At 38.8% G+C, this 24,311-nt stretch overlaps 1 protein-coding gene across 1 annotated transcript in view; it reads left to right on the top strand.

Annotated features, from left to right (window-relative positions):
- The window catches only part of LOC139668697 (dystonin-like), a 301,638-nt gene that overhangs the window by 213,499 nt on the left and 63,828 nt on the right, over window positions 1-24,311 (top strand). Inside the window, 11 exon segments of the mRNA XM_071548494.1 lie at window positions 66-232; window positions 775-931; window positions 1,187-1,313; window positions 3,439-3,501; window positions 4,111-4,346; window positions 5,950-6,079; window positions 7,716-7,915; window positions 9,298-9,793; window positions 10,745-12,219; window positions 21,764-21,925; window positions 22,974-23,144. Of these exon segments, the coding sequence (XP_071404595.1) occupies window positions 66-232; window positions 775-931; window positions 1,187-1,313; window positions 3,439-3,501; window positions 4,111-4,346; window positions 5,950-6,079; window positions 7,716-7,915; window positions 9,298-9,793; window positions 10,745-12,219; window positions 21,764-21,925; window positions 22,974-23,144 (3,384 nt within the window).

Below are 24,311 nucleotides of genomic sequence, written 5' to 3'. Positions count from 1 at the left end.
CAAGAGTTTAATTTTGAACAAGTGACTGTAAAGTCTAATATGAAGAATGTAAACCTATTTTGCAGGAAGCTAGTGTAGAATTGGCACAACACAAGAAGGATCTGGAAGTTTTGAAGCAGCTTCTCGAAGAACTCTCATTCCATGCTCTTCCTGGAGATAAAGCATTGGTATCAGAAAAAGTAAATGCTTTATCTAAGAAATTCAAAGAGGTAGAGGAGACTTTAAAGGAAAAGTAAGTTGAATAATCAAAGTGTTTCCGCTTTGGCTAATTTAACAGTGTGAGTGTTGTGATGACTGCTATCCTTTTGCCTGCAATCTCAAGAGATTGCAGTTAACCAAAATAAGTGAAGGGGGTTTATTTAAAGAGAAAGATTCTATTCAAAAATGCCTCTGTAGTTTGTCTGGCTTAGAAGCACTAATATGGGCTATGAAGACAAGTAACTTTTCAAATTCTATGACATTCATAGGAGTTCTGGCAGTTTTAAGAAAACCCTACTTCTCCCCTTCTCTGATAGAACAGAAATTACTGCTTGTGCATATGGCTTTAGACTACCATTTGGCATCAGGCTGCAAAGGAAAACAGGAGAAATTATAAGAGATTCCATATAAGTTACCTTTACCGCAAGACTAGATTTTGCACATTCTGCTTATATCCATAAAATCAGCTTTTGTGACACTTTAAATTTAGGAATAGTAGTATCAGGTTGATAATATCTGTTGGTTTAATTATCAGAAGGAATCCTGTCATTCCTTTAATTGTCTTTAATTGTCTAGAGAAGAGGATGTGTCATCTTGTCAGAAACAAATGGATACTTTTGAGCTTCTTGTGGAATCATTAAAGAAATGGATAAAAGAGACCACAGAACGGATACCAGCAGCACAACCCTCCCTAAATACAGAGGAGTTAAAGAAACCTTTGGAAGACACATTGGTAAGCTGTTGTAAAGGAGAAGTGAAATCTGCCTAAAGGAGATAAGGCATCTATTACTAAAATTAAAGTACAGATTTAAGGTGTAAGCAGCCACAGTAACTGGGATCAGAGAACTTGCAGTCTGCATTTGCATTCATTTTCCTTTGCATGTTTGCAGGGGATTCCTAAGTAGCAAAGTTGTTCCTTTCTCTACAGTAAATCTTTTAAGTCTGAAATCAGTTTTGTAATGATCAAATTACTATCTATGTTAACCAGAATTTAAAAGATGAATGGACATTAAAAGCACCTGAACTGCAGAAAATGAATAGCAGAGGAACTTTGCTGTGTAACCTAATAACTGCTGTGACTTCTCCTGCAAAACTGAGAGCAGTTGCTAAATCAGGTATGCATTTGTATTATCAGGTAAGCCTAATACTTCAGGAATTTTTAAAATCTTTAAGACAAAAATTAAAGTATTTCACCCTTGGATTGGCATTACGAATATTATGGCGATGAGAAGTCATTTAGCTATGTCTCTTCTGATCATTGTTTCTGTGATTCTCATTCAAATTGTCCTAACTGCCGCAGTAATTCAGCAGACATTCTAATTGTCTTACACTGCCAAAGTAGCGTAAAAGTGCTGTGATATAAATGATTAACAGGTCCTAAAGCTGTTACTTTGGTATGATTCCCAAATAGTGAACGAAATTACAGTATTCACATGCCTTCGCCTCACCCCAGAAGGCTTCTGACACTGAGAAATGGAGTCATTCTGGTCAGTGTTCAGTGGTTCACATATCCCCATCAAGTATGCAAGCAGGAGAAATACAAACCTTGCTTTTAAAAACACTGTTGTACCTGCATAGAGATACCTTTAATGGCCAGAGGGCTCTTCTGTGATGCCAAGTAAACACAGAAAGGTTTATCCAGTCATGGAGTTTTTATTAGAAAGGTAGTGAGGACGCGGTTTACCTAAAAAGTGAGCCTAGGTAAATGCACTCATCCCAATATGATAGCATAATAAATGCTAGTTAGTGTTTCAGTTGAAACTAGAGCATGAAAGGGAATAAACTTCATATCCCAGCAAAACGGTTATCAATCTGGACCTTCAACTACATTCTTTTCTATTTCTACGATTTTCTGTACTCTAGTGTTAAATGTTAATTTGTTTTATAGAAACCATTTAATTCTGCTAAGTATCATTCCAGCCATAATTCAAGGATGTGGTACCTTAGGTGTTTTAATGACCGTAAGCACATTTTAAGTTAATTCTCTAACTGACTAGGTCTGGAAATAAATTCAAGTGTGTTGGCCATCACTGATCATCTGCAAAGCACTGGGAGGATGGGGACTACCAGAGGATACCTATTGGTGAAAAAGTAGAACACTTCCTTTCTCACATCTCTTTGTAGTAGCTGCCTCTGGTTTAATTTTTTTTAACTTTAAAAAAATGAAGGAACATTTTGGAACATTATATGAGATATTTGGATTCCTTTCTCTGCCTCTTTCTCTATTTCTATACATCCAGATAGAAAAATAGTTAAATAACTATCGTACAGAAACAGCTATAATTCTCCAGACTAGAGCATTTGCCCTTCTAGACAAGAGCTGTACTGTGTATCACTTTAGCACAGTTAAAAATACTGGAGTTGAGGTAATAGACCATGAAGATTTACAAGACTCTGGCAGGGGCCTGTGACATATCTGGTTTGTTTTCTCTTGCCATCCTCCAGCTGCCACTAATGTGGTCCTCACTGTCCAGCTGGCACTGTAGGGTGGATGCAAAGCCTTTTCCAAGGCAACCGTTAATCTTTCTCTGTTAACTGCTCAGCTGGGAATACATATGTGCAGGGGATTGGGAAGTGATTCTCCTTGCAGTTCTCTGTGGCATGATCATGTGCCCCAGCTTGGTGGTGTGACAGTGTTTTAGAAAGCCCATGTGGCTCTCGTTCCAGAGGCTCTGAAATTATGTTTAATTAGGAGGACTCCCTGGATGAGTGGCTGCCTCTAAGTGACAGTAAGTACTGCAGATGTAACAGTAAGGACTCCACATTGCAATCCCTGTCATGGAGCACATGCTCAGGTCTTGCTTATGGCAAGATAGGGAGCAATTCATCCAATTGGTATCAAGAGCTTTTTGTGCAGAAGTGTGGTAGTCCTAAACCATAGAGTCATTTAGGATGGAAAAGACAGTTAAGACCATCAAGCCCAACCATTAACTGCCAAGTCCAGCACTAAACCATGTCCCCTAGTGCCATGGCTGCATATCTTTTAAATACCTCCAGGGATGGTGTCTCAACCACTTCCCTGGTGGGTAAAGGTGCCCTAAGTACACATGTACACACTCACATGCTGTGCGTATGCTGTGCATATGTGGTACCACTTATGGTACTAGCTGGCTGGAGCTTTATTCTTCATGTTGTAATAATAGCTATGTATCATGCTGTTTTGAAGAGGAAATGCAGTGCTGAGTTTTTGGTGGGAAAAGGCTCAGATAAACATGAGACTTCATCTCTCTTGATCCACAGGTGGTACAATATTAAATGGTGAAGGAGGAACTCCAGGAACTCAGGATTTCCTGAAAAATAAAGGTCAGTAAAAATTTCAGCATGTGATAAAGAAATGTACTTGTCAATTGCTGTAAAATGTAGTAGTATTTTTTAAATGTCATACATAAATCTGCTTGTACACATCACCATCACATAAGAAAATTATATTGACTAGGCCATGATACTAAAAGTAATACTTATTATTTTGTTTGAAGACAGACCAGATCTGATTGTGTTTTATGAATCAATATACACTTTTATAAATGTATACAGGGATAGCTATTTCGATATAACACATGGCTTTTGAGAAAATCCTAATACGTGTCTATGGGGTTTGAAACTTTGACACCCACCAGCAATCATAACACATATACACAAGTATATATATACAAAGACACCTATTTTATATATGTTTGTGTCACTGTGACAGGTGTTTGTGTATCTGGTGCAAATAGGAATGTACATTACCTCATTCAGATGTAGTGTTGCCACACTTAGAGTGAATTGGAAATAACTCCAATACGTTCAGCAACTTCTTTTTTGAGGGAATAGTAGCTATTGTAACTCAGGGTACTGCTAACAAGTCCAGGCAGTATTGTTTGAAAGGCTTATAACCTCTAACACAGTCTTTGTGCACCTCTCCTTTTACAGAATTGACAACTGTTCAACAAGCTATGTCTGATGTAAATCACAGTTATGAAGATTTGGGAGTCTTATTGAATGAAAAGATTTCAGAACTAGAAAGTATGCTTTCAAAAATGCAAAATATTCAAGAAGAATCAACCTCAATGATGCATTGGTTGCAAAAAATGGACAAAACTGCATCAGACTGGGAAGCTGCTCCTACTGACAGTGAAGCAGTTAAAGCCCAAGTTGAGCAACATAAGGTACTTTGTGCCTTCAAAAATATACTCTTTTTTTATTGGTTATTGGGCAGATGCTGTGAAATAACTGATATTTCAGCCTAGCTTAGTGTTGCAGAGAGTATTTAAATTATGCTAGTAATCATGTCAGTCAAGCTTAGAGCAAATCTGGCAAACTGTGTCAGTGGAGTAAAGGAGCACTGTGTCAGAGAGAATGAGTTTTCTGGGTCAGAAAATAATCATTTTGGTGGACAGTTTAAGTAGGTGAGGCTATATCAATTATGCAATAACCTTTTTTGATCTCCTTAGTGGTTTAGAGGTATATAGTAGATTGCTTGTAATACCTGGAGTATCTGTCTGAAAGCTGTTTCTGCAGCTGCTGGTTTGCTGACACTCCACAGACCTGCTGGTCTCTGCAGCTGCAGCGGCTTATGTCTCTTCCAAGGCAGTGTTTCTCTTCAGCAGCCCTGTCATGCTTGTTAAGTTATATAGCTGCTCCTCCCCTCTTTTTAATTGATATGAGAAAACCACTGAATCAGCAGTAGGCTTCTGTTCTGTTGTAGCCTAGGAGACATATGCTTACCTAGCTATAAAGGAGACATACGCTTCTCTACACATGTAAAGGTTCATCTATAAAGGGAAATGAAATGGATAGAGAAAATTCTTTTCTTGCTTGTGATTGTGTATAAACAAGGAACAGAATTTGATTTAGCTGTGTTTCTTTCATATTTGTCAGGTCACCCTTAAAAACTAACCTGAACAGCTACTAACTTTCCTCAGAGTTGGATAATGTTCAATCCTAAAATTCAGACTACGTATGGAATAAAACTAGCTCTTTATTTTTTAACAGAGTATATACAAACATAAGCATCTTAACCCTGGTGTACTAATGGAAGAGTATTCACAAATAGTTGGAAAACTATGAGTGCTTAGGCAGGAGTGATCGGATGCAGTTGGACCTTTTACTAGAAGTTCTAAATCAAGTACAGTTTGTTCAGTGTTTATTTTAGTGTATTTTGGATAATTAAAATGCAGCTCTACAGAACAAGCTTTGTTACTTAAGAACATTTATATAAGAACCGTTTGCCAGTTCACTTGTGTTTGCAAGAGCATGAATTAGGATTTGCTGGGGCATCTCAGTCTCCTGTTAGGCCTCATTTTAAGCTATGGTTTTAGGAGATTTCAAGAAACAGTCTGTGTGTGATAGCAGGACTTCTGCTGAGGTAAATGAGGCCACACTACACTCCTCTCTGTCAGCGTTAGCTGTGTTATTTCTGCTGTGAACTGTGTTTTGCAGTAGTCAGTTTGCCTTCTGTACAATAAGAGATTCCAATTATATGTGAATATGATGGGACCTAGTGGATCTTATTTATGTGAATTCTTCTAGTTCTGTCACTTGTTCAAATTAAGCAATAATTATTAATGGAGGTTAAATCTTTCAGGTTCTCTCTTCCAAAAAATATTGACCAGCAACATATACCATTATAAAAAGTTTTGAGATTCATAGCTGAAAAATAGTGTATAAGTGCTAGATATTTATTGTTTCTCTGCATGCTTGGCATTTCAGTATTAAGGACTTAAACTATTCTTCTTTAGTGTCTTATTTATTTATCACTTAAATTTGCAGCTTTTTGAAACCGAATTAAAGCAAAGTGCTAATAAAGTGCAGGAACTAAAGGACAAAGTGACAGAGCTGCTGGAGAAGAACCCTGACTCTCCTGAGGCACCTAAGTGGAGACAAACGTTGGATAAAATAGGTACTTCAATAAAGCTGTATCATAGCTGGGAGTGATTTAGAAGTTGTTTTATTATGAGGTTTATAATGTATTAATAATCACTAATATTTTTAGAACCTTGATTCCTGCTACCACTTCAATTCTATGGAAATGATTCCCTTTATGAGAATATGGATCTGGAGTAATAACAGCGATGTCCATGTGCTTTGAATTTGTATCAGTGTAATTGAGGGAGGCTATAGCTTGACTGCCTGTTTGAGAGGGCTTTATCTTTTTCAAATGGGGTGTAGTTAAGACTTGAAACTTGACTAGCCAGTGACTGCTCAAGATATGTATTTTGTTCTTCTTACATGATACAACAAATTAATTTGCTTCTAATTTCATGTAAAGAACAGTTTGCTTTGTTGATAATGCTCTTCTGCATGTTTTTTTTTACCCATGAACTAGTGGCTTTTGTAATTTGGTGCGTTTGTTGGCCTTTTGCTCTTTTCTAAAACTGATTCTATATATTTTGGAAAAAAACCCCAAACAAACAAAAAAAACCCAACAGGAAATGACCAGGTTTGGGCAATAGGTTTTCAGATATTGCAGTCATTGTGATAAACTTTTAAACATTCTTTTTAGGCTGTCAAGTTTTAAATAAATTATAGGTCAGTCTTGTTTTGTAGTGTTAGGCATTTCTATAGCTACACCAACAATAATTTTGAAGCTGATGATTTTTCTAGTCTGTTGTTATAGTATCGTGTTGGTGGCATGATGCATAGAGCACTGTCCTGTTTGTAAATGAAACTCTGGAAAGTTTAAGTAGCAGGTAAGGTCTCCAAGAGATCCTAAATAGTGTTGGAACGGTATTAATACAGAATGAGCAGAGGTCAAGGACTGTGAAGCTGCAGAAAGGAACTGAAAAAAAAACAAGGATGAAAATTAGGGACAGGGAGAATTAGCGGAATACCAGACCTGATTGAGCAAGCACTGCCAATGTCACAGTGGGGAAGGGGAAAGTGAGAAGACTATAAGACTCAGTGGCTCCTTTGGAAGCCTCTTACTACAAGCAGAAAAGACCATATGTTGGTGTAGAAGTGAACCTAAGCTCACATAGTACTTTTGAAATACCTGTGTGCAGTATTCTCATTGCCTGCCATTAGGCACCTGGTTTAGGTGTCTAAATGAGACAGTTAATCTCCACAGGCTCATGATACAGATATTTGAAAGTTAGGCTTTTTCAGAGGGCTGTTCAGAGTCAAAGCCTAAATTAGGGTTTCTGCTCGCCCTTAGATATAGGGATTATTTTACTGAATAAGCAGAAAGATTTGTCTATCTAAATTGGGCACCTGAGTTATAACTGACTACAGCCCTCTGGCTTTAATGTCATTTGAGACCATAGCCTAAATCTGGGGGCATTTCATTTAGTAATATCCTAATCCAGTTTTATTACGTGTTGAATATTCATTGTGCTAAAAGTTCCACATGTTGCTGACCTTCATCCAAGTGTATATGGGCCTGAAAGATGTACTTTCCAAGTCACTGCAGTAAGGCATCTGGAGTTAATCAGCAAGAAGCCTTATGAGGAAGCTCTGTTTATGTTTGTATATAGTCTGCTGTCTGACAACTCATCTGCTAGAACACGTGTGCAATATGTTAACATTATCATTGTTAGATTCCAAATGGAAAGAGCTCAATCAAGTTACATCTGAGAGACAACAGAAACTGGAGGAGTCATCAAATTACCTGACCCAGTTCCAGACAGCAGAAGCTCAGCTAAAGCACTGGCTTGTGGAAAAGGAGCTAATGGTCAGTGTGCTGGGACCTTTATCAATTGATCCTAATATGCTGAATACACAAAAGCAACAGGTCCAGGTGAGTAGTGCCAATGTATATTACTAAGTTTCTTCTGCTTTTTTTCTATCAGTACAGTGCTGTTTTTCATCTAGAGTACAGTTAGTATGAGCCATTAGATTTATTTATCTGTAAATACCTACTTAAGTCATACTTGTCTACAGTAATTATGAGAAAAAGCTATCGTAAGAGCAAAGAAAAATCAGAACAATTAAAAGAAAAATTGTTGAGGAGATACCGATCCATTTTTTTTTTTTTGTTTTTACCATGCTGTGGTATCTCATTAGGGGAATGAAAATCCCCCTTTGAATTTTATTAATTTGGCATCTTATGGTCATTTCTTATCTAGTCTATGCTTAGAACCAGCTTTTTGAGATTTTATTCAATTGACTATGCCAGTAGCTAACAAAAATATGAAGGGAAATGTGTTACTGCAGATACATATGAGGCCAAGGGCACAAAAGACAGAAGAAAAGGTATAATGAAAAATTGGAGCAGTTTACTGACAGCAATACAGCAACCTGCAGGCAAAAGAAACAGATGTGAAATCAGACAAGGTTGCAGAATGTAGGAATTTTAATTTAATACATTTCTATTGCTGCCAGTAAATCTAAACTGATGTGAAATAACACTTTTTTTTGCAAAAAATATTAAATCTGCAATATTAATATTTATTAAAATTAAGTGTTTAAAATGTGAACTATGTTCTAAGACTATGTGAAAATGACTCAATATTGGTTTTTAAGTCCTTCAAAAATCTAGACAGATGGCATAAGACTATAATGTATCACTTAAAAGTCCTTAGAAGTTCAACCTAATTGACTTAAAAAGAAAGTGTTTGAGATGTACTGTAAAGTAAAACCATTATATTTGACCCTTATTGTGCAAACACTGTGACTTACTGTCAAAAAAAAGTACTGGGAACGAGTGATACAAACTTTAAAGGTTTTACAGTACACATTACCTAAATATTCTCTGTGCTATTGTAATACATTGCACTATTATATCAGAATACACCTTCTTTGAAGTTCTATCTTAAGTCAATTATCAAAACTTTCTAGGAAAGGAGACACTTCTTGAAACTAAACAGCATTTACTTTACTTGGTGTGATTACTTAATTACTATAACATTAACAGAATTCATTCATTGCTTGTATCTTCTGATTGAATTGCCATTAGATGATGCATAAAGTCACATGATTTTTTTTCTAGTTCTTTGATGTAAATGCTTGGAAACAACACAGTTTATGTGTAGAAGGTGCATTTATTTCACTGGCTTTTAAGCTTGGAGATTGATTATTTGATTAGAGAACTTAGCTACAACAAATTCTACATGATTTTTTTCAGAAGCACTTTTCTTCTTTTTTTCATAAGCTAAATGCTTTTTAAAATTCCCTTTCTAGATTCTGCTCAAAGAGTTTGACACCAGAAAGCCACAATATGAGCAGTTAACTATGGCTGGTGAAGGTATTCTGAAGAGACCTGGCGAACATCCGCCCTCACATGAAATTGTAAAAGAGCAACTGGCAGCTGTGGCACAGAAATGGGACTGTCTAACTGGTCAGCTGAGGAAGAGATGTGACCGAATTGACCAAGCCATTGTGAAAAGCACTGAGTATCAAAGTCTACTCAGGAGTCTGTCTGATAAGCTAAGTGCCTTGGATAGTAAATTAAGCAGCAGCCTGGCTGTGAGTACACAGCCTGATGCTGTGAAACAACAACTGGAAATTGCTAGAGAAATGAAGGAGGAAATAGAACAGGAAATGAAGACTATAAATGCTGCACAAACTGTTTGTGAAGAGCTGTCAACACTGGTTGGGGAAGAGTATTTGAAAGCAGAACTTACAAGACAGTTAGACAGCATCTTAAAATCATTTAAGGATATTGAGCAAAAATCAGGTTAGTATTTATCTAAAGAAAAATCGAAACTAAGGCATAAAGTAAAACATTACTTTATGGTAGAGCTATTGAGTGAACTGAGCCTGATGCCAGCTCTCTATCCAGTCCATTCCCCAAGCATTTGTATGTTAGAATTTAGGAGAGTCCCTGGACCTTGAGAAGGTAAGAACAATACTCGGGATAGCTAGTGAAAAGTTTAGGAGAGAATTTGAAGTACAGTAGCAGGGCTGATTTTCTCATCTCTTGCTTCAGGTGCAAATTCACTGAATTAGAATATCAAGAGAGAATGCTGTTTATTGAGCTACCTAACTTCATAGGGGCAGATGTTAGTCAAAATAATAATTTTTAGGCAAGCACCACTGAATGTCTTGGTGAAATGCAGTGGTAATTATATAAGACTGCCTGGGACAGAAGGGAGCAGGTAGTCTGCAGCCTTCCCTTACCTTGTGAACACAGAGTTGAGCAAGTAATACACTGCACATATCATACTTCATTCTCCCTAGCAGCCTCAGTTTTAGCTTTTTAATTTCCTCTGGTCACAAAGAATTTCAAAAGATCTTCCTAAGAACATATATTGCCTGCAGGCCATGTGTTAGACACTACTAATATTCTCTGTGCTTACACTTCGTAATACCATAAAACACGATTGTGTGGTTTTTACCCCCAAGATCTGCCTGAATGGGATTCATGTACACACAGATTGGCTAAGCTTACGTCATCTAATTGACATCCTAATGCGTTCACTGCTCTGCTGCATTATAGGCATGAGAGCCTGTCCCTTGCAAGATGCTTGGTTGACTTAGTTATCTGCCCATCAAACACCATATACTAAAGACCAGGTTTCCTTACGTTAATGATCATGCATAATAGAGTCAATATTAGTTATTACTTTTTTCACTGAATACTAGCAGGTTCTGATAACAAGTCTCTGTGGTGTCTTCTCTTTTGTAGATAACCATGTTCAGCAGCTTCAATCAGCGTACACCACTTCTCATCAGTTCCAGCAAATGTCTAAGGACTTTCAAGCCTGGCTATGCAAAAAGAAACAAGAGCTGAGCCAGGCTCGTCCTGTGTCAGCCAAATTTGATGCCTTGCAATCACTAATTGAAGAACAGAAGGATTTTAAGAAGACAATGACTGATCAGATTAGTTCATATGAAAGAATTGTTGCAGAAGGAGAAAGTATCTTACAGAAGACTCAGGGAGCTGACAAAGCAGAGTTACAATCCCAAATTGCTACACTCAGAAATAACTGGGATGAAATGAATAAACAGGTAAAAGAAAGGGAAGATAAATTAACAGATTGTCTGGAGAAAGCCCTCAAATACAAACAGCATGTAGAAAATCTGCAGCCATGGATAGAGAAGTGCCAAAGCAACCTGTGTGAATTAAAAGTTAGCATAAACCCTGTGGAAATAGAGAATTCTATTGTTCAGGTGAGGGCATGGCAGAAGGACCTGGATAAACACCATGGTATGGTGGAATTGTTAAATAATTCTGCTGAAAGTTTGCTCAGTGCAAGTCAAACAGATAAAGAAATTGTTCAAGAAGAAATTAAGATGCTGAATCAGAATGTGAATGTGGTTACAGAACAGTTACATAAAAAGAGAGAATGTTTGGAAAATATGGCACAAAGACTGAAGGAGTTTCAGGAATCATCCAGGGAAACTGAAAAACAGCTTAAAATTGCCAAAGAGCATCTGGAAGCTCATGACTCACTTGGACCTCAGTCATTGAGTAACAAACACCTGACAGTGATGCAGGCCCAGCAGAAAGCCTTGCAGGCTTTAAAGCCTCATGTCAATCTAGCAAAAAAGCTTGCCCAAGACCTGGTTGTAGAAGCTTCTGATTCAGCATGTGTTTCTGACCTTTTGCTCCAAGCTGAATCTTTGGAGAGAGAATACACTGCAGTGAACCAGCAAGTTGAAGATAAGTGTTCATTCTTAGAGACAAAACTTCAGGGAATTGGCCATTTCCAAAACAGTATCCGAGAGATGTTCTCTCAGTTTGCAGAGTTTGATGATGAACTTGATAGCATGGCTCCGGTGGGGAGAGATCTCGATGTTCTGCAATCACAGAGAGAGGACATAAAACATTTCCTGAGAAAGTTGGAGGATCTTATCATGAATAATGAAAATGCTAATAAAACCTGTAAAATGATGCTAGCCACAGAAGCTGAAGCTTCTCCTGATCTTGTGGGTATAAAGAGAGACTTGGAAGCTTTAAATAAACAGTGCAACAAGCTACTAGACAGAGCAAAAGCCAGGGAAGATCAAGTGGATGGTACTATTTGCCGTGTTGATGAGTTTTACAGTAAATTAAAAGAATTTTCCAGTCTGCTTGGGAGAGCTGAAGAACATGAAGAGTCACAAGGTCCTGTTGGAATGGAAACAGAGACTATTAATCAGCAGCTGAATACATTCAAGGTAGGAAGATTGCTTTCTTACTACTATAAAGTATTTCACCACAATACAATTTTATTAAACATCATAGTGAAAGGGATTTGTTAAGTGCAGACCTTAGAGGAGTCTTGTTTCACAGCAGTCTGTTCTGCCTGTGTGCTTTTGATCTCTTTTAAATGTGTATCATCTCATGCTCCTGAGAAGCTTTCCTTTGTTACAGCTTGGCAGACACTGATAATTTTACATCCCAGCTCCCAGTTCCTGCATTCCAGTTCCTTCTTCACCTCTCTTCATTATCTTGTTACCTTCTGCAATCCATCTGCCTTTTCTGTTTTTGAGAAACTGTATATTATCTCCATTTGATGTCCATGTATTGCACAACTTTCGTCTTCACAGTGGTGTGAAATTTAAACTCCAGTGTTCATACACCAGCCCATATTCACTTTGCTTATCTGAGCAGTTTAGTTTTTTTTCACAAGGGTAAAGGCTTCAGTATATGTAGATTTAAGATGTTACCTTTTGCCATTTTCTCTTCTGATATGCTGGCCAGTTCTCCCTCACTGAATCCTACCCTTACCTAGAAATGGCCTTATTATATTGAGAGTTTTCTGTAACATCCTTATCCAAAATGAGCTCTGGAGCTTCTGTGCATAGTTTTTTTAATATGCCAGTTAGCAATCCTTGTCCAGCTCAAAAAAATGCATTGCAGTGATAATGAGTGTTAATTGAGCTTTGGTGTTGAAATGAAGAAAAGATATTTGCTTGGTTTAGGTTACAATAAATGAATTGCCAGTGATCACTAGATATATGTATAAATCCTATAGATGAAGGTAGTGTTTGGAAAAGATCATAAATCTCCTAAGAGTTATGTAGTAGCACTGAATATTCTGTGCTGCTTTGGTTTCATTCCAATCTAGTATTGATTCAAATGTTTGTATGACTTGTACATTAGTTGAAAATACCAGGATTTGATAAAACATGCTGTTAAAACTTTGATGACTTTAGAAAACAGTCATTACATGCCTGGTCCAACAGAGGGTGCATTTTGCTTGTTTTAAAAAGGAAAACTAAACCAGAAAACTTTCATCTGGGAATTTCAGATGGAAGTTACTGTGAGTTTTGATGATCTTTCAGAATGCATAAATAGAGATGAAAATCTTGAACAAATAGTTACATTGTGAGGGGATTCCATTAGACATGGAGGATTAAAATTGTATGCCAGTCTGTCCTAACAAGACTATCTTAAAAGAGAAACAAATGGCTTTTCTATGTATATGGTTAGTGAAACACTTTGGATATTGGAAAATAGCAACAGCTCCTGCTGTGATTGCTCTTGCTTACACTGGCTGTAGAGGATTTCAGTTGTAGCCTGTTTGGGATCTCTGATTTTACCACATTTCTTACATTTTCAAGTATTAGGTGCAGCCTCAGGTCTTTGTTAATATATAATTTTTTGGCTACAAAATAGAATACTTCTAGGAGGTAGCAGCCTGATGAGCAGACAGTAGAAGAGTCTAGTTCCCTGTGTGTTGTCTCAGTGATGTAATTTGTCAAAGCATTGGACACGACAGAGCAATTGTACAATTTGGGAGTGAGAGCCTTCTCCAGTCTGTGTAGACCTGTGGGGAGACAGTGTTCTTGCAACACTAGAGCTTGTATGGTAAGAAGACCAAAAAACCTGTAGAGGCATAAAGGAGAACAATGATAGCAGCATGTTTATATCCAGAAGTCTACTCTGGGATTGTATTTATATTAGATATTTATAGGCTTTGAAATGTTTTTTGCTTGAAGCAACTATTTTAGCCCATGCTTTTGCTTTTGAGTAAAAACACAATGCCATTAAACAGGAGGTGTAGAAAGATGAAAAGTTGAAGGGGTTGTTTAAATAAGTAAAGAGCAAATGCAGAAATAAAACAGCAGAGTGAGGAGCCTTTGAAGAGAGGAAATAGGGAGACAAGAATGGGGAATTTTACTAGATGAGGATGTAGTTAGTGAAGGGAGACTGATAGCAGGAGGATAAGGATCAACTTTTCTAATACTTGGTGTCAGTGCTGCTGGGGCATATCAGAATTACAGTACGTAGTCTACCTGTTCACGCTGTTTACTCTTCTACCTGAGGCAGCAAGCTGTAAGGGAGACAGGCTCCCACAGATCCTGCTCCACTCGTGGTGTACTTGCTCACATGTTTGTGCACGTACGCAAACACACACAACCTGAAAATGTGGTTATGGCCACAAAACCACAGTCTGGCTCCTTATGGCTTTAGCTTCTGCGGTCAAGTGCAATCAACTTCTATTTCTCAAGAGTAAAGGAAGAGAGTTATTCTTTGGTGTAGGTGTGTTCACATGAAATGCTCACTTTCCTCAGGAAAAGATCTCGTGTAATGGGCCAGAGGTGGTTTTTGTGGTTTCACCAATTTTTATGTACAAAGAATTAGAGCTTTGTGCAACTTCTTGGCACTATGTTAAAACGCATATTGAAAAAAAACAAAACAAAACCTGGCTTTGAACTGTACTGTATATGTATATCTAAAATACATATGCATACTTGTTTTTTTAACATTTCTTCTTTGTAATGTACTTACTCCAGTCAGTATGGAGTGTTAAATTGAAAGTAGTTACTGTCAGTGTTAAACTATTGTTATTTACAAAGCAGATATAAAATCTGCTTTCCATAAATGAAAATGTCCAGAGCAGTTAATTTGAAAGTAGAACCACAACTCTTACTTCACTCAGGAAGAGTATAATCAAATGAACAATTTGTCTCCATATAAAATACACAAAATTAATTACTAATTAACTCAGCTTTGTAAGACGTTTTTCCCCAAAGTCTGTATGCAATGTCTAGATTAGTCCTGAAAGGAAATTTCAGTAAATTAGATTTGTTGAGGTACACCGATTCTGCCACCGTTCTTCAAAACAAAACAAAAGGGAATTGTGCAAATGGACTGAACCAAACACTCTTGAGTTTCAGTAGCTGCACTGTGCTAAGGATTCTTGCAGTAGGAGCAACATTTGCATCTAGTTTCTCTCTGAAATAAAGAACCCAAAGTTGAAATATTTTATCTCTTGAAACCTTTGCACAATTCTTTATACTGCTATTAAAAGGCATTCTTCTTAGTAAAATCAACATAGCACTATTACAACTTTCATCCGTATGTGGTTCATTTGATTTTTCCTTTTATTTTTTTGAACAAAAGTAGATATAGTCATTAGAGGTTGCCTTCTAACTGGACTTTGTGGGAATTTTTAGCTCGCCTGAGTATTCCTGCCAATGAGCTTGAACTAAGATTTTAATTGGCTTATGTTACAGAATCACAGAATTGTTTATGTTGGGAAAGACCTTTAAGAACATCAAGCCCAACCATGAACTCAGCACCACCAAATCCACCACTAAACCATGTCCCTAAATGCCACATCTATATGTCTTTTGTTAGTTAGGTAGAGTCTACATAACAAGACTCTATGTAGCCTAGTCTGTGTCCTCTGATTTTTGTTTTTTAGGCAAATAATGAATATTCAGAGGTTTCTCTTTAGGTTTCTTACTGAGCTAAGTGTTGCATATCCCATGCACTGGTTTACAAATGCTGGAATAAGATACTAAAACCTTCCTAACTGTTACAGTTAGGGGCTGTGTTGAAAAGCAAAGGTAATACAAGCAACTATTTAAACTCTTTTTGAAGTATTGTGTTTGAGAACAACTGATCTGTCATATGAAAATCTTCAGGAGAAACAGTGAAAAATGGTAAACTGTTTTTTGACTGTTAATAAAATAATTATGCTGTTGAACAAATACAGACCAATTTCAGTGATACGCTTCCCCTGTAGAATGTCGCAGCGCTTTCTGAATTCAGTAAGGATCTGTTTGTGGGTGGCTTGGGTGACAATAGCCATGACAACAGGACCTCAAAATGCTTTTCTCATCTTTGCCATTTATCTTCTAAGCTAGAGAACCTATTGAGTATTTATTTGGCATAATTTTAATGTTATATGGCTGCTCACCAGAGAGGAGGAAGATAGAATTTGTCTTGCATGACCTTAGTGTTTTGATATGTAGCTGACTGTTTATCAACTAAATCAATAAACATGAAGTGTGGTGTTTGTATTTCTTGCATACAGTGTATCCTGTTTGCTGCTTAATGCAGAAAGTTCCAGCTGATTGTGGTGAATGCACTGTGTGAAGTTTTAGCACTAAATGCCATATGCTGTCCTTAAAGTGAGGTCTGTCTTGTCCCTGTAACTGATAGCTGCAGCCACACAAGCAGCTCAGGTCATTAGGGATATGGTTTCTACTGGAGCAGAGCTGTTTGATCATGAGAGCTCCTCCTGTACTGGTGGCAAGTTACCTGTGAGTGTCCTAACCCTTCCCTTCTGAGACTATCAGATAGAAGTGTAGGTGCAAGTGTTGTACTGTATTTAAAAGATGTAAATGTCCAAACCCCGAATCTTTGTCCTGATAGATTGGGTTTGGGGTTGCAATAAATTCCAGTTAAGGAAAAAAAAGTCTTGCACATATAAATGTTTTTTCCCAACACTTTAATGTTTCTTTTTGTAGAAGCTGTGTTGCTCAGGTGGTGACTGCCCTGTCAGCCAATGCCACCCTAAGCTGTTGCTGCAGAACCAGGCACCTGTCTGCAGAGAGTTAAAACTGGACTAAATTTATCACTTTGCATGTCAGATGGAGTAATGTGTAACTATTCGAACACCTAATCTAAACATTAGAGTTTGGGGGATTTTTTTCCCCTCAATAATACACAGGTAAAGTTTCAGTGTAACTTTAGTGTGGAAGCGTCCATTGAAATGATGGCTTTATCAGGCGGGGTGCGGGCGGCGGTTAAAGCGATCCTTCCTTCCCAGGGTTTCTCCCGGGAAGGCAGCCGTGGCGGCCGCTCCCCCGGCGCTAAGGAGCGGGCTGGGGCGGGAGTGATGTCACCGCCGGGCGGGCGGCGAAGCCTCCCTCCCGCCTGCCCGTCTGCCCTCCTGCACGGCACCCAGCGAGCAGCGAAGGCGCGGTCGGCCGAGGAGATAAGGAGGAGGCGGGGAGGGACGGAGGGAGGGCAGCCCCCGGGGGGAGCCCCCCGAGCGGCGCTCCGGGAGGGGCGCGCCGGGAGCAGATGCTGCCTGCGGGGCGAAGCGGGGCGTTCCTGGCGAGCCGGGGCGCGGGGCGGACGCGCCGGGCGGGACGCGCCGGCGCTCCACGGCGGGGATTTCCCTCCCTCGCCTCCTTCTTCGCAGCTGCGCTTCAGAAATGAGGAGGAGGGAGCGAGGGCAGCCCGCTAGTTGCCGCTTGTAGTCGGGACCTGCCGAATGTAAACCTGCCGTGCCTTCGGGGAACGCGCCGCGCTTGCTCTGCTCTGCAGCTGCCTTGAAGTGCTCTCCGGGATGGCGTTGGGAGAATCGGTCTGAAACACTCGTTTTCTGACGGTCTGCTCAAAGGACGCTTTGACTTGGCTGCTATAAAGTGATGTTTTCGTGTGGGACTTGTGGAGGCACCACGGAAAAGCCTGGTACAAGAGGAGGATAAGCTGCCTTTCAGATCAATGCTATTTATAGCTACTGCCAAAAAAGTAAAGGGCTGGTTTATTATTCTTACTCTTCTGGATTCAAGTTATTCCCCCACTCCGCGCCCCAAGATTTTCTCCGTGCCTTGCTCAGGACCATACAACCCAATGTGGATTCTGTCTTTTTCAGCTGCCACACCATGTTTTATTTATAAAGGAGATGGGATCCTGCAAACCAGTTAAATGGATTACAGTTAAGCAGTCATCTACAGAAGATAATGTACTGCCTTCTGTAATGCTTGTTCATTTGGAAGGCTTATTTGGGAGATTTCAGATACAGATTCTGTCCTGGAAAAATAAATGAAGGCTTCCACTGAATGTTTGAAATATTTGGCTACTGCTGGTTTTTGCTATAATTTGTTTTTCTGTGACATTGGAACTTCTCTGTTACTTTCTTACTGAAGCACTTTATATGTGAGGTGTGGAACCTCGCATCCAGGTAAAGTCACATTTAAGCAGATGCACTGATTATGAATGACCTCAGTCACCTCATAACTTATGATGTGTATTTTGTATCTATGCATCTTATGCTAAGGGCAAGTTTACTATTCCTTCAGACTGCTTGTGTTTTTTAAATGTTTCCCCTGAATCCATGAAAACTGAAGTATAGTCGTGTACTTGGGTGAATACTTTGGAGATGGGGAAGCCACTTAGCAGGCCAGACTGTCTGCGCCAGAATCCTCCATGTGTTGGAAAAGGGGAAGAAGATGAAGATCTAAATATTGAGGACTGCTACGTTCCCCAGAGGTCTATCTATGACACTGTGCGGCTGAATGAACAGATTGATTCAGGCTCCAAGGGCAGCCTCTCTTCGAGGCATTTCACAGACCGGACCTTACCCTACAGTCACAGAACACTGGACATCAGTACTTTGTGCTCCAATGGTGCCCTTACTTCTTCCAGTGTTTTTGAGCTCCGAAGCCGTGAAGCTAACAAGTTAGATGAAAAAATGATCTTTGATGCTCTTAAACTGAACAGCGATATAATTCGGACAGCTGGGTTACCCAAAGCGAAGTCTCACACAGAAAAGAAGGAGCACAGACGGTCATGGAGAATGCTCGTTCCACCCAACTTTTCAGATTACACTAATAAAAGTGAAAGCTCCTTTAACGAAACTGCTGATATGTCAGAGGCAGCTAGACTGGGCAAATGCAAATGGGGTACAAATTCTCTTACCTCAGAAGAGGATGATTCTGGTTTATGCAGCCCTCCAACAGAAAGGGAAGATAAACAAGGTACACTCTTAGCAGAGGAGCAAATTCAAATACGAAGTTTATCTTCTGCAGAAGATATCCATGCAGTAGGTCAGTTCAGACCATATGACCCAGAAATTTGCAGAGAGCAGCAAACCCCACAGCATGCAAGCACGAATGTCGCTGTCAAAGAAAGCTGCAAATTGGCTTTGCATGACATTTTACCCTCTGGAAAAGTAAAACAAAGCAATGCACAGACATGTGAGAGTGATCAGGAAGAGATGGGGGTGAAATACTCTCACTTACAAGGTTTCAAAGAGAAACTTCTCTCACATGAAGATCCTCTTCAAAGTGATAGAAGAAGTATTAGCCTTGGCAAAAATGAGGTGGAAAATGCATATGAAGTTCACGAAAAAACGAAAACACAAGTCACAACAGTAGAGGAGGATTATGTGGGTGATGCACCTCCTCATGAATGTGTTTATTACATGAATACTGCTGTAAATGCTGGTGACTTGGACTTTGCAAAATATGAAATTTTATCTGATACGGAGGAATCCAGTGTAGCACATACAGGCTCAAATGAAATGGCATTTTCTGTTCAGCAGATTGAATTACGTAGTACTGTAAACTGCTCAAAAGCTTTTCCAGGGAGAAATGGCAATATCTGGACTACAGGCATCCAAGACACCTTGGATACAGTCTGCAATGGCCTCTTGTCAAGCAAGGTAATTAAGAAAAAAAATCCATAGGTTTGTGAAATAGTTGTAATATAGCCTTACAGATATTTGTTTAAAACTCTTAAGTTTTGGCATCGTTGCAAAAATGTGATTTTTTTTTCATGAATTAGGCAGATGCAGTAATCAGTGTCATTTACATAGCACATGCAGGGCATCCAAAATAGGTGAGATGGTTAGTATAGAAAATGAATTGGGGACAGATTCTGAGAAGGGTGATTACTCCAGCTGTTTCGAGCAGGGTTATTTATTGCCCAGCTGGTGCCTGTGACTCCCGACGAGGAGTGCCTCCACTGTGCTCCATGTTGTTGCTCTGTCTGTACAGAGCGTGGCTACAGGGAATGCTATTCAAGGGCAGCTACAGCCCATGTGTTCAGCTTGAGCAGCCTTACTCATCAAGGTATAAGCAGTAGTATCAGATGGTTGTGGTTTCCAAAGCAGGCAGATTAAAGGCTCACCGCCTCTTCTGAAAACTGCCTTTTGCATTTGCGTGCCAGAAAGTAGATCTGACTTTACAGTAGTATTTTACAAGCACTGGATCTTGCAGTGCTTTGTGAGTGGTGGATGAGGTAAGAGAGTAAGTGAAGCTTTGTAATAAGGGAAGGGTGTTTGTCGGGTCTGTAATTTTTTTCTTCCCACTCTGGTTGAAATCTGAGATACTTCAAGCTTTGTTGCTAAGTTGTTCTGGTAAACTCTAGCCTCAGCAATAATTGTAATTTATTTTAAGCTTCTCTCTGCAAAGAATGTGTGTGTTTTTAAAGGGCAGATTATGGAGATCAGTCCTTTCTGTGGTAGGACGTTGCTCTCAAAAGATGGGGGTTTATGCACATAAAAGAAGAATTTGTTATTGATTCTGTGGAAATATTATTCTGCCTCCTCCCTACCCTACAGTCAAGAAAAACACAATCGTTTTCCTTTTTCTAGGAGCAGCCAACTCATTACATGCTCTCAATTTTCATGTAACCACAGTCTTAGAGTTTTCAGGGATTTTTGTTTGTTTTTTTTTTTTTCTTTTGTAGAACAAAACTCCTGGGGGTGCTTAATTTATTTTACCCCTCGTGTTTAGTGTATTTGCTGTAGCTTCTAGATTGACTTGTCAAGCTGGTGGAAGCGTGCTCAGCCACCTGAGGTCTGCAGCTTTAAAAGCAGTCACTAGCCATGCTGTGTTTGGTGCAAAAGAGAATCGTTGCTGGTACGTTTCAGAGTGATCCCAGCTTTTCAGGATGCTGAGAAAGGTTGCTTTGAATGCACTAAGTGTACACCAAAACTGTTACTGAATGCTGCTATAGAAATTGAAAGATTTAAGGTCAAAAGTTGAGCATTCTTTAGCATTGTTTATTCATTGGTTATTTTTCACTGGCCTGTGTAATTAATTCAGGGGCTTCAGGCCATTTTCTGATCTCATTGACACTTGTGTCAGTGCAGCTAAATGCTGCTGAATACAAATGGAGATTTACACTGCTGTTGCTAGTGGTAATAATCTGGCTCTGAAAAAGCTTAAATACCTGCAAGAGTATAATAAAGCAAACAGAGCTGCTCAAACTGCTGTTGGGCACAGTCAAAGCCCTGGCAATTTGCAAGAGTATCCTTTGAATGAAAGCCCATTTTCCTGGGTGTCTGCTGGGATACTGTTTCAACAGCATCTGTAGTACCTCCTTCTCACTTGTTACCCTTATAATCTCTTGACTAGACCTTAAAATATCTCTTCCTTCTGGTTCTTTGACTTAAACTTTGGCTTCTGTCCTAATTTGGAAAAAATGCCCAGTTGTCTCTCTTGGTCTCTGCCATTATTTTATCCCTCAAAACTTTCACTGCTCTTTGTCCCTCTTCTATCTAAAACTACTATGGAAATGTATGCCATTTCCCCTTCTATAGTGTATTGCATTTACTCTGTTTAGTTTAACTCTATTCTGTTTAGATTTATTAATATTTTTAGGAAGATCCTGATGTGGAACGGCTTCCTTTCTTCTAGACAACAATTTTAGGATTTTTTTTATTGCATACTATCGTGTAAACACTAGATGCATTTTATGTCAGAAGATACCATGTTTCACAACTGTCTTGGATTTCAACTGCAGGTATTCCAAAAAGAAGAAATTGAACCCTTGCAAGTAAAACAACAGGAAGTAAATTGGTTGGGTCAAGGCCTTATTCAGAGTGCTGCTAAAAGTACCAGCACAGAAAACCTTGAACATGACCTTGAAGATGTCAACACCCGATGGAAGACACTTAATAAGAAGGTGATTATTTTGTATACTGTCTGCTGTTGTTGTGTTTGCCATTTGATTCTTTGCTTGCTGATGTCTTTCAAAATACAGGAAATTAAATATTCACTAAGGATATGAATTATATTTACTTTACACAATCACTTTGTTCATAATTCTAAGGATAAGATTTATATCACTAATAGCCCAAGGTATTGCTATCATTTTTAAGGTTTTGTCCAACTTTCTATAGGTCTTTCCTGGATTTTTATTCGGGAAAGACTCACAGAGATCACAAAATGGTTGAAGTTGGAAGGGACACCTGAAGATCATCCAGTCCAACCTTCAGTCTTTGTTCACATGTTTTTTGACTCTGTTGTATATGCTCTGGTACACTGTTGTACCTGCACAGTGCACAAGAGCAGTGATATAGCCCAGCTTTGTGTGACTGGTGGCTTGTTTCCTTTATAGAACCTTAAGGATTGTATTACTTGAGGCATCAGAAGGTACCACTGCTTTGGAAAATGGACTGTAGATGTTCTTCTGTGCTTTTCAAGAGTCTTCTTCCAGCAGTAGCTGCTGTTGGAAAATGGGAAGGGTGGGAAGTAGAAATAATGCTCATCTTGCTCTTTCTCTCCCTGAAGGAACGATGTAGCAGAACCACAGATACCTGTGGTTCACCTGTTTGCCTTCCCCTTTCCTATTTTTCATTTCCCATTAATGTAATTATTGCTTTTATTAGGAGTTGCTATTTTGGATTCCTGATTCACTCTTTCTATAAGGAAAATAAAGACCATCTGAAGCACAAACATCCTGTCAGTATACTTCAAAATACTGTAGCTATATAAAACAGGAGTAACTTGTAAGGAATTACTAGAGCAGTCTGATTTACTGGGAAATAACCTTTTCTTTGGATGTCTGTAGCCCCAAGAGATTAATGCTAAATTGTGACATAGTGCTGTTAGGAATAGTTAAAAAATGAGGGTATTTGTTAGTGATATTGACAGATGTTCTACAGATTTTGGCTAATTACTTCACAGAAGTAAAAAGAATAGGTGAGATGAGATCCTCTTCTTTTTTTCAGGTTGCCCAGCGTGCTGCACAATTGCAGGAAGCCCTCCTCCACTGTGGGAGATTTCAGGATGCCCTTGAATCTCTGCTTAGCTGGCTCATTGATACAGAAGATCTTGTGGCTAATCAGAAACCACCATCTGCTGAATTCAAAGTTGTGAAGGCCCAAATACAAGAACAGAAAGTAAGCGAAGGGATTTCAGAATATCTCTCCTTCCACTGGAATCATGAGAATAAATTTCCAGTCTTTGGCAAAGCATAGTATCTATTCAAATGTACTATATTACATTGGAGTATGTTGAGGTGTTTAAAGGAGCCAACTGTTCAAAATTCAGGACTTTGTCCAGGGCTGGAAGAAGTGCTCATCTTCTGGGACATAAGAAAAAGAGTAACACCATGCAATCTGAGCTCTGGTTACAATTATTAACATTATCTGGAAAGGATTGTTAAAGATCCATTGGAAAAAGAGCAAGCATAAGTTCCAGTGTTTGGCCATTTGAAAAGTAGGAAATAAAAACTAGTAAATTTTCATTGTAATACTTCCAAGATGATATTGCAGATTATGTACTTAAATACTTGGCTCTTGATCCTGATTTGATCGTTGTTGGTAATTAGTTGGAATGTGTTTGGGAAATGGCCTGTACTAATGTATAAGCACTATCACGGTCATCAACTTTGGCCATTTTTAATAATGATTATGGAAAAAAGAACGCTAAGGTAGCTGATAAAACATGCAGTTCATGCAGTTGGACTGTGTGGCCCACTGCCACACAAAGATTTAATATAAACTTACGCTCAATACGGATTGTTGTGTTGGGATATCTGCAGATGCAAAATGTTAATGTTACTAAAGGCAAGTAGAGAGTAGAGGAAAGGAGGATTGTAGACAGAGGCATGTTTTGTTCTTCAAGGAGTTAATTTACTGGACTTGATCAGTGAACTCAATTGTACCTCAAACAAGTAATGAGTTGATTATCCAACAGTTTTTATATCTATTTACTATCTCCTTATGCATCAGAATTACCTTTGAGATGCCAAATGTAGAATGGCATGCAGCTTTCTCATAAATGTTCCTATAAAATGTGACAGATACTCTAAACAGCCTGTTTCCTTTTATCAATGGTATTAAGTAGAATTTTTTCCTCTATATATTCACTCCTTGGACTGACACATGTCTTCACCCCAGAGAAGCCAGGGATATTGTCTGGGCTTTGTGAAGCTGCTGTTCTCAGGAAAACAATTGAGAGACAAAAATGAGTCTGTGTTGGGGATGGGAAGGGATTGATGTGTGTGTCTCTTTGATTAGCATTGTTCATGCTTTTATCACAATATAGGCATTGTGGCTTTGTTT

Source organism: Pithys albifrons, chromosome 2 (assembly GCF_047495875.1).
Source record: "Pithys albifrons albifrons isolate INPA30051 chromosome 2, PitAlb_v1, whole genome shotgun sequence".
NCBI lineage: Eukaryota > Metazoa > Chordata > Aves > Passeriformes > Thamnophilidae > Pithys > Pithys albifrons.
Note: the sequence above shows the minus strand (reverse complement) of the source record. Positions and strands in the feature narration are given on the sequence as shown.